This window comes from Pollachius pollachius (assembly GCF_949987615.1).
Source record: "Pollachius pollachius genome assembly, chromosome: 3".
Classification (NCBI taxonomy): domain Eukaryota; kingdom Metazoa; phylum Chordata; class Actinopteri; order Gadiformes; family Gadidae; genus Pollachius; species Pollachius pollachius.
This window is the reverse complement of record NC_136936.1, coordinates 3122468-3132967: the sequence shown is the minus strand read 5'-3', so window position 1 is coordinate 3132967 and position 10500 is coordinate 3122468. Positions and strand designations below refer to the sequence as shown.

The following is a 10500-nucleotide window of genomic DNA, read 5'->3' as shown; positions in this document are numbered from 1 at the left end:
TGACATTGTTAACGTGGTAAATTACTATGCTAGCTGGAAACGGCAGATTTTTAATGGAACATCTACATTGGTGAACAGAGGCCCATTTCCAGCAACCATCGCTTCTGTGTTCTAACGGTGCATTGTTTAGCTAATCGTGTTAAAAGGCTAATTGATGATTAGAGAACCCTTGAGCAATTATGTCAGCACAGCTGAAAACCTTTGAATAAAGGGTGAGTTTTCATTGAAAACATGAAATTGCCTGGGTGACCTCAAACTACTGAACGGATGTGTAACCTCGCTCCCACCATTGTGTTAAAAGAACACAGCGAAGATATAACCGGCCTGTGTTTCTGTCTCAAGGACGGAGTCCAGAGTTGAACCTCGGGCTTATGCAGCGTCAGGGTAGAGAATCTTAGCGTGGTCGGGGTTCAAGGCTCACAACGTTGGTTCATGCGCTTCTGTAACTCTGAGTTCTGCGTTTCCTTAACTACTTCCCAATGAGTGCTTCGTTGTTCATTAACGCCAGCCTTGAAGATGAGCGGCTGATGATCAATAGGGGGGGTGGGGTGCCGTATCGATAGCTGTACTCCTCTGTGAAACACACGGTTGGTTGCCATTGTCTCTCCGAGGAACTTCCGATATTCCACCTTTGTGTTTGTTTTTTTGCGATACAAATCTATACATCAATGTGTCTCATCAAACACCCAAAGTCATCAAGCAGGACGGAGATGGATTGAAGTTGTTGTAAATGGTAAATGGACTGCATTCATACTGCGCTTTTCTAATGAACGGCCACTCAAAGCGCTTTATAATATTGCCTAACATTCACCCATTCATGCGCACATTCACACACCGACGGCGGTGTCAGCCACGCAGGGCGGCAGCCGGCTCGTCGGGAGCGGTCAGGAGGAGGTGCCTTGCTCAGGGGCACCTCGAGACTCGAGCTAGGGGGAGCCGAGGGGAATCGAACCAACAACCATCCGGTTACCAGCCAACCAGATGCAGACCGTCGCTACGCTGGACATAGAGAGCCCGGTCGAACAGGAAACAGTACCCCCCCCCTCAGTCCCCACAGCCATTATTCCTGAAAGCTAATTATTAGCGCTCCAACCACTGAGAGTAATGGCGTTGGCCCTCACACACTCTTTATCACTTTAAAGGTAATACATGGCCTGTGCGTGGATACATTCGGGAGGTTTTATATGCACGCGGTCTGGCAGAGTGATTTATTTAGCCTGACCACTCTAGTGCATTACAGCCAATGGAGAGCGACCAGCTGACTCCGCCAAAGGTGCCTGCCGTACTGTAATGTGGATCTCCCATGATAAGGGCCTGAGCGTGTGTGTGTGTGTGTGTCTGTGTGTGTGTGTGTGTGTGTGAGGGGGGGGGGGGTGGATAAGAGTGTGTGTGGGAGTAAGTGTGTGAAGGGCATTAGATACAGTATGTGTGTGGTTTTGATTGTGTGTGTGTGTGTGTGTCTGTTTCTGTGAGTGGTTGTGTGTGTGTGTCTGTTTCTGTGTGTGGTTGTGTTTCTGTGTGTGTCTGTGTGTGTGCGTGTACGCTTCTCTGCCTGCATTTCTACGCACGCGTGTGCGTATAGGCGTGCTTCTGCGTGTGTCTATCCTCTGCTTAACTGAGTGTGTGTGTGTGTGTGTGTGTGCATGCGCCGCATCGCACCTGGAACGCCGCGGCGCTCCCGTCCCTCGCGTACACAAACGACGGTTCGGAATGTATGCAAATATAATTAGCGTCTGCGCGGCGCTGCCATTTAGCCTTAATGGAGATGTTGCTATTAAAGAGCCGTGAAGAGCCTCTCATCCCAACGGCGAACCACCAGGGCTCGTCCCAGGGTCCTCCGAGGCGCAACGGGTGGAAATGAAGTTAGTCCGGCGTAATGCTGGGAAGGAGTCAGGGGGTACCGTGGAGGAACACTCTCCTCCTCCCATTAGCGGATCTGCCTTATTCATGAGGGCGATCCAGCGTGAACTGTGTTCCATCGATATTCTGCACTGCCTCCTGCGCGGCCCGCCCGGGAGAGACCCCCGAGTCGTCCCACCGCATCCATTTATTTATCTATTTCACCCTCGGGTGCCGTCGACAAAGGAAGGACCCTTCGCAGCCACCGGGGGTCACACAAGGTCAGGCCGCACTTTAGTGAGCTTAATTACACCCCCACCCCGACCCCTCCCCCCCCCCCCCCCCCCCACCGAACCTCCTCTAACGAGACGTCAACAGCACAGCCATGTTGGAGGACCAGGAGGTGGAGGAGGAGGTGGAGGAGGAAGAGGTGGAGGAGGAAGAGGTGGAGGAGGAGGAGAAGGAGGAAGACGTGGAGGAGGAAGGAGAAGAGGTGGAGGAGGAGGAGAAGGAGGTGGACGAGGAAGAGGAGGAGGACGAAGAGGGGGAGGAGGAAGAGGGGGGCCTGCCGGCCGTGTGGGACATCATGTACGCGGCGGCATGCAGTGTAAACACGGCCCTCGTCTTCCAGAGCGCGGTATTCTCCCCGTTCCGAACCTCCCCTTGATCCTGCTGAACACCAACAGGCTGGGTTGGCATCTCTCTGCTATGTCTTGTCCAGAGCTGTTTATGTAATACCATCTGAGCTGAAAGGAGCATTGTGCGGGCGCACAATGCTGGTATGACACGCAATCACTTGCCTTTACATTTCCGTGCGCTGACAACAATCCCAAGAGATCTTTTGTTTTTTAACCGATGTGGTTTTCTTGTAAAAACACCCCCACACACACACACAAGCACACATGCACACACACACATACACACACACACACAGGACACAACACAACAGCACAACAGCAAACAGTAACACTCTTGAATGCTCTTTTATGATATGAAAACATATATTAGATCCCTTTCCTGTGGTGCATGGATGGGATCCGCCTCAATCGCCCACAACAGCAGGTTTAAATGCTGTTGTTTGCCTGTGTTCTGACGCATTTCTGACACACACTTACACATAAACACAAACTCACACACACACACACAGACTAACACACACACACACACACCGAAAACGCCGTCTGTGTGTTTCGTCCAGAAGCAGTGATGAGGGGCTGTCGCAGGCATGTTAAAGGGAACACGATCATGGGGAGAGTGACCAGACAGCCCAGCATGTTGCCCATCAGTCAAGATAAGATAAGGTACAAAGCTTACACAGGCAAAGAACAAGGTTGTCCATGAAAGGATGGCATAACCAAACTCGAGGAGAGGATGACAATGACATGGTTCCAGATACGGAGGTGGAGCTGGAGATGGCAGTGGGGGTGGAGGTTGGAGGTGGAGATGGAGGAGGATGATGGAGAGGTGGCGAAGCTAGTTGAGGGGAAGGAAGCTGGCGCCAGAGAATGGGCCCATCGTTCCCGCAGAATCAACGAGTGGATTCCGACACCATTTTTGTTATGAATGAATGAACAACATGGTCACCCGTCCATTCACACGTTTTCTTCCGATCCTCTGCCTCAACGGGGGCGCTTCTACATCACTCCATGTGGAAATTCTACTTTTCCCTTTTCAGGGAACTTTTCTTTCAAACTAATCTCTCCTCAGACAGAGATACGGCGCGATAAGGCGATAAAAGGAGCAGTGATTTGAGACGAGGAGATTAAGCCGAGTAAAGAATCAATTAACATGTCCTGACAGGAGACCTGTGGAGCGGCACGGAGAGGGGGGTTCTCCTTCTGTGTCCAACATGATTAGCGTCCACAACACTGCTTTGAAACGTCCCCCCAGCCAGACGGTACCTCCCTCTTTATTCCCCCCGCATGGTGGAGTTGCTATGGTGACGACCACGGCGGAAGGTACAGGGTTCGATCCCCAAGTGTTATGTGTTGGCATCCTGTGAGAGACCTAACTGTGCGTTCACACCAAAAGCTGTAAAAGATGCAAAATCGCCGAATAGCTCAAAACGCAACGCTGTCCAAAATATTTACAGCTCATATCGCTCTTGCAATTTAGCTTTTCCATTTAAAGGGGCCGCACTTTTTGCCTACTACACGCTCGTAGTTGAGGCAAGTGCTGCTGCTGATGCCGAGCCACAAAAACACAAGATAGTCCTAAGTTTGGTCAATAGAAAAAGAATAATAAGCATAAATACATGAGCGCTATCGTGTGTGCGTGTGCGTGTGTGTGTGTGTGTAGTATTGTTTATTATGGAAAAGATCCGCTCAACGTGAGCATTTGTGCCAGGCAGACACACGGCAAACTGACAAATAGAAATAGATCTTTGTGCAGTATCTCCCTGCTTCTGAAATGCGCGCACATCTCCACCCACCGCTTGTCCGCTGGTTTCCATCAGCATTCCACTGTGCAACCATCGCTGTTGTGTAATGCGGATTGCGTATGCCCTCATACATTGTTAAGATCATATGCTGGATGCTTTATTCTTTCTATGTGTTTTTTAGTTAATGATCGGGCTATAATAAGACCACGTTGGCTATGCAATCGCTGACAAAAGGGGATAGTGGTTGGTGGAAACCGGGACATTTGAGCTCGGGACGCGCAACTCAAAATCCCACGCCGGCGAGGGACATCTACATTCCGATTGGCTGGCGGTCATTTACAGCCGAAACGCTACTAGCTCATTTGCATAGAGTTGAGCTGTTTTCAACTCTCATTTACAGCTTTACAGCTTTAAAGCCATCGCTCAAGCATTTTATCGCTCCTATCGCTTTATCCTTCATGTCTAATAGAAAGTGAATGGGCGTTTATCGCTCAAAACGCTTTACAGCTTTTGGTGTGAACGCATAGTAAGCCCTACTGTTACGTATTTTTTTTTAAGCACATAAGCTGCCCCCACATAGCCACAAGGAAGCAGGATCGAACACATAAGCTGCAATTACTATACAGAGCCATAAGGACCAACATACAAGCTGTAATAACTACTCCAGCCACATATGGTAGCACCTTTAGACAGGTGAGGAAGCCGGAGCCAATAGGTCACATAGGCCACGCCTACTTGATACAACCGCGGAGCGGGAGTGAGATCAGGCCAGAAACCCATGGCAGACCTGCTGGCAGCCCCGTGACTGGAAGACAGTTCAGCCGTGGGTCGTTCCAAGCGCGTGTTCAATACAACTCCCCTCCTTTTGCTTCATAGTTACCGTACCGAAATACTTTAAAAAATAAAGTGAGTTAAAAGCGATTCGGTTTAGACTACTTCCTTCAAGAACACAACACTACTCAATCTCTAGTGAGCTCTATCTGACTTCACTGTAAGATAACTCCTAAGCCCTTAGTGAGCTCTACCTGACTTCACTGTAAGATTGCTAAGCCCCGAGTGAGCTCTATCTGACTTCACTGTAAGATAGCTCCTAAGCCCTGAGCGAGCTCTATCTGATTTCACTGTAAGATAGCTAGGCCCTTAAGGGAGCTCTATCCGACTTCAGTCTAAGCCACTTTGTATGAAAGCATCTTCAATAGAAAACAATAACCTTCTCGTCTAAAGTTCTGGCTGAAGGTAATGGTTCAACCTTTGGCGGTTTATTCTACCCACCTCATTTCGGGGGCGAGGTAAGTTGGCTCGCTGATCCCGGAGAGGGATGCGTTATTTGGCATTGTTGCCCAGAAGCCACCAGGCTTAACAAAAGGGATTACAGCGTGGCCCTTGAGACCGGGGCTGACACAACATTACAGGAGGTGTTCCAAGCCGACGGGCGGAATTACTGCTAAAGGTCAGAGGGAGAGAGACTGAAGGTCACAGCTTAGCCGTGGTTTCGAGAGGGGGGAATGTATTCCGATAAATACACAGGGCTCAGGCGTGAGACTAATACTCCGCCGTCGCCGTTGCCCGGGAACAATCGGATCGCCGACGCAAGGGGACACAGGGCGGCGGAGGCGTATCGATCGAGTACAGTGAATCAAGCTGTCACAAAGCCTTGAATAATACATCTAGCAGAGCAGTCGGGCACTGTGGTGGCGCTGAGACCGGGCACCTTCGTCGCACGAAACGTGAGTCGCTCCGCTTCCATTGCCCGCGGAAACCGGGGGATAAGTCGCGCCGTCGTCGTCACACCGGGCGACCCAGCGGCGGACCGGGGCGTAATCACGTCACCAATCAGCGGGGAGACTAAATGCCTCGGCGAGGCCGTCGACGTGGCGACCAAATGAACATTCCACGAGCCATTAAACGTGCGCCGGCGCTAAAGTAATGGCGGGAGCATGCTGCAGAGCGGGAGTGATGGGCGGAGATAGAGGAAATACCCCCGACGTACGGTTCCCCGGAGGGGGCCGCATGTCGGAAAAGGCTGAGCGTGAACGTTTGTGCGTGCGCGGTGGAGTCACACACATAGATAGGAGTCTGTGTGTGTGTGCGTGTGCGCGTGGGTGTATGTGTGAGCATCCCATAGCTCTGGAGCAGGTGTGTTTGTTTGCTGTTCAATAGACTTTTAGTCACAGGCCTGCGAGAGGGAGAGTGCTGGGCCTGGCAGGGGGGCTTTAGATTGGAGACACTAAGCCATGAAGAAGCCAGAAAAAACAGTGACGCTTTAACTGCCAAATATTATTTGTCATTAGTTAATGTTTTTTTTGTTTATATTTATGTATTCAATTTGTTTAATATATTGAGTTCGCCACATTAGGTAGGAACAAAGTTTCCGACATATGTACCCTAACAACCAGTTAAGATGTAACAGCCAATTGACCGGAAAAGACGTGCTCAGAGGCCTCGTGTGTTGAAGTCAATTAAGAAGTTATGAAGTTAGGCAGAACAGGTAAGATGTATTTCTTTGGGATATTTTGAAAAAAGCATTTTTGCGGAAGAAACCTCATTCCCTCATGGTTATGTGCAGCCAGCGAGGTATGTGTATAGCAAGATAACATTTATTTTCTGAATATGTTTGTGTTAACCTTTTACCGTATGTAACCGTGTCTATTTTACATTATCATATGTGTAGTTCGACGGTGGATATTGCAATGGATGATTGTGGACGGAGAGATGGCAAGGAGCAGCAATAAATCCATCAGTAACGAGAACCACGGTGTCGTTTATTTCCTGGAAGGAGTGATAGACGCAATGTCCATATTTGTGGAAAGCACTTTGGTACTAGTTTGTTTGAGAGAAAGGGGATTTACACCCGAGCAGCATGTGATCTGCTCAAAGTGGAAGTTATCTCTGTAGGATGAGTGACTCTCGGTTCCGGTCCCCCCAACGTAATTGTATCCCATCACCGCCCGACTCGTGGAGCGCTGGCGTCTGCTTTGCCTCCGCGTCACATCCATCCACCGGCTCCCGTCCTTGTCAGAGTAATCCTCTCTTTCAGGTTCCCGGCTCCGGCTCCACTTGTTCACGCTCAGTATTCAATTCAAGTTCAACTATTCCTGAACTAATTTGTATTCTCCTTCTCTTCCTTCATGGTGGGTGTCTGTGTGATCTCCGTCTGTCTCCCTTTGTCTGGGATCTCCCACCTCCCTCCCTCCATCCCGTTGTGTGTGTGTGTGTGTGTGTGTGTGTGTGATCGACGCTACAGGCTGTGGGCTGGAGTTCCTGCTGGTCCTTTGCGGCCTGGAGCTCTCGTGGTCCTGCCCTCGTCACTGCATCTGCTACACGGCACCGAGCACAGTCTCCTGCCAGGCGCACAACTTCCTGTCCGTGCCGGAGGGCATCCCGGCCAACAGCGAGCGCATCTTCCTGCAGAACAACAAGATCCACCGGCTGCTGCGTGGACACTTCAGCTCCACCACCGTCACCCTGTGGATCTACTCCAACAACATCTCTTACATCGAGCCCTCCACGTTCCACGGCTTCACACTGCTGGAGGAGCTGGACCTGGGGGACAACCGCCACCTGCGCTCCCTGGCCTCGGACACCTTCCACGGGCTGAGCCGGCTCAACGCGCTGCACCTGTACAGGTGCGGCCTCAGCGCCCTGCCCAACAACATCTTCCAAGGCCTGAGGAACCTGCAGTACCTCTACCTCCAGGTAAGCCCTTCCCTGGGTCGGCTCGTAGCGCTGTTCCGACTGGGGGACATGCGCTGGTGTCCTCAGAACTCGTTACGTTAACATTACTTTAAGGGCATTTTAGCTTTCATCCAAAGCCACTTATAAAGAACATGTTTCGGAAGAAAGAGAAACAATAATATATCGGTCGGTACATTAAGGATGTCACCCTAACAATTGTTAGGGTAACCCATTCCCCGTATACAGCAAAGATAGCTAGGATAAGATGCTACACAAGTATTATTTTTAAGTACAAGGACATGCATACAACATACAACAAGTGTGCACATTAAGTACCGGGACGTACAACATGCAACAAGTGCATAAGAGGGGTGTGGTGGGCTGTTGGGTTAACCCGGTTCCTCGTGTCCGTCCTCAGGAGAACCACCTCAAGTTCCTCCAGGACGACACCTTCACGGACCTGCACAACCTCAGCCACCTCTTCCTGCACGGGAACCGCCTGTGGAGCCTGCACCAGAACACCTTCAGGGGCCTGCGGGCCCTGGACCGCCTGCTGCTGCACCAGAACCAGATCCAGTGGGTGGACCGCCTGGCCTTCCACGACCTGCGCCGTCTCACCACCCTCTACCTGTTCAACAACTCCCTGGTGGAGCTGTCCGGGCAGTGCCTGGACACGCTGCCCGCGCTGGAGTACCTGCGCCTCAACGACAACCCCTGGTCCTGCGACTGCAAGGCCCTGTCGCTGTGGGAGTGGCTGAAGCACTTCAAGGGCTCCACCTCCACGGTGGGCTGCCAGGCTCCCGCCCCCATGCTGGGCCGGGACCTCAAGCAGCTCAAGCAGGAGGACTTCCCCCACTGCTCCCCCACCGTGCCCAACTCCGAGTCCCGGGCCCAGAGCAAGACCAACAACCTGTCCGGCACGGTCAACCCGTCCACGAACGGCGGGGTGGTGCCGGGGGGGCAGACCCGCGTCGTGCAGCCCCCGCCGCCGCCGCCGGCGGCCGCCCGGCCCGGACGGTCCCGGAACTGCACCAAGCCCCGCAACCGGCCTGGCGGCAAGGGCAAGGGCGACAACGAGGTGCACTCTAAGGAGCTGACGGCCGACAAGGAGGACTCGTCCCCGGACTTCGGCGACGGGGGGAAGTACGACCACACGTCCCCCGACGGCACCATCACGCGGCGGAAGCACAAGTGCACCCCCCGGACCACGGTGCGGCCCCCAAGCGGGGTGCAGCAGGCCAACAACAGGGCGGCGCTGCTGCACCGCTCCTGGCTATACCTGGGCCTTCTGTTGGGGGCCCTGGTGGTCTCAGACATGGCGCACGTCCTGCGTTGATCAGCAGGGGGAGGCGAAAACGCTCATGGATAGAAAATCGCGAAACTACCCCCCCCCCCCCCAACCCCTCGAGCGGTGCACATGCACCCAAAGGCTCATATGTGTGTGTCCTAATGTGTGCGTGTGTGTTTGATGTCGTTGTGCGCGTGAGTGTGTATGAGTGTGTGTGTGTATGTTTGTGTACAAACTGTGTGTAGGGAGCATTACTTTTCAGAGTCTGAAACCTCCAAGCATCCAACATGTAAGCAGAGAGACTCGCAGTACTTTTCGGGGGGGCTAGGATCCGTGGGAAAAAGGAGGGAAGGGAAGAGCGGGAGAAATGCAGCACAAGCTTGCACTGCCATTATGATTAAACCTAAAATTGTCTGTGTTTCTCTTTTTTTTCCTTTAAAGCTAAGTCTTTCACTCCAACTGAGTTTCAAAGATGATCCTTGGACACCAGATGAATGGATTGACAGAGAACCATGAGATTGGGATGGAGAGAGAGTGTGTGTGTGTGTGTGTATACATGCAGTTGTGCTTGAGAGAGAGAGAGAGAGAGAGAGACTAAGAGGAGGCATTGCCGAGGATGGAGAGAAAACAGTTATGTAATGAAAAAAATATAATGAAATGTGCTAGTTAGCAACGTCAAGGATACGCTCACGTTGTTCAAAGTGTCCCATGGAGTTCAAGTTGCCAGGTCACAGCTCGTTAAGGACGACAACACAGGGGAACAAGGAGCATCCTTTCCTTGCTTTCCAAGTCATCTTGCCAAACGTATTTCCACGTTGCTTCTTAATACCATTCTTTGCTCACCAGAGGGGTTCACTTAAACAGGACGAAGGAAGGCATCCAACACATCCTCATTCAGTATCGCAACGACGAATGTGGTGTTGCACACGTCTGCGCAGCACGGATCTGGCCATGGCTCGGGATGGGTGTGAACATAAGCCCAGCCCGGGGAACCCGGACTCTGTAGGGTACGGTAGTGAAACTCTTCTGTTGCTGTCGGTGTACGATGCCAGCTTTGTTCCCTGTGGTACCGTGAGATTCCATACCCGCGTACTTACACTCTTTCCCCCCCGTGAGCATAGCATTTCTATGTCCATCGTACCGATCGCTGTTCCCTTCTGTGCAACTAAATACTAAGCTGTAAGCGTTAGCTCCTGATTAGCCTGCTATCTGCGGTCTGATTTGCTCTGTTTCTTACCTTTTTTGGGGGGTTTTATTTGCTTGGAAATCTGCGTCTGGCGAGGCTTCGACAGTTTGTCTATATCGTTGTGTCAATTGT

At 51.7% G+C, this 10500-nt stretch overlaps 1 protein-coding gene across 1 annotated transcript; it reads left to right on the top strand.

The window, feature by feature from the left end:
- Window positions 1–3775: 3775 nt before the first annotated feature.
- rtn4rl1b (reticulon 4 receptor-like 1b) lies at window positions 3776–9230 on the top strand (the record flags this gene model as incomplete). The annotated part of the gene is made up of 3 exons (XM_079732847.1): window positions 3776–3797; window positions 7464–7915; window positions 8313–9230. The coding sequence occupies 3 exons, from the start codon at window positions 3776–3778 to the stop codon at window positions 9228–9230; spliced, it is 1392 nt and encodes a 463-aa protein (XP_079588973.1).
- Between the last annotated feature and the right edge of the window lie 1270 nt (window positions 9231–10500).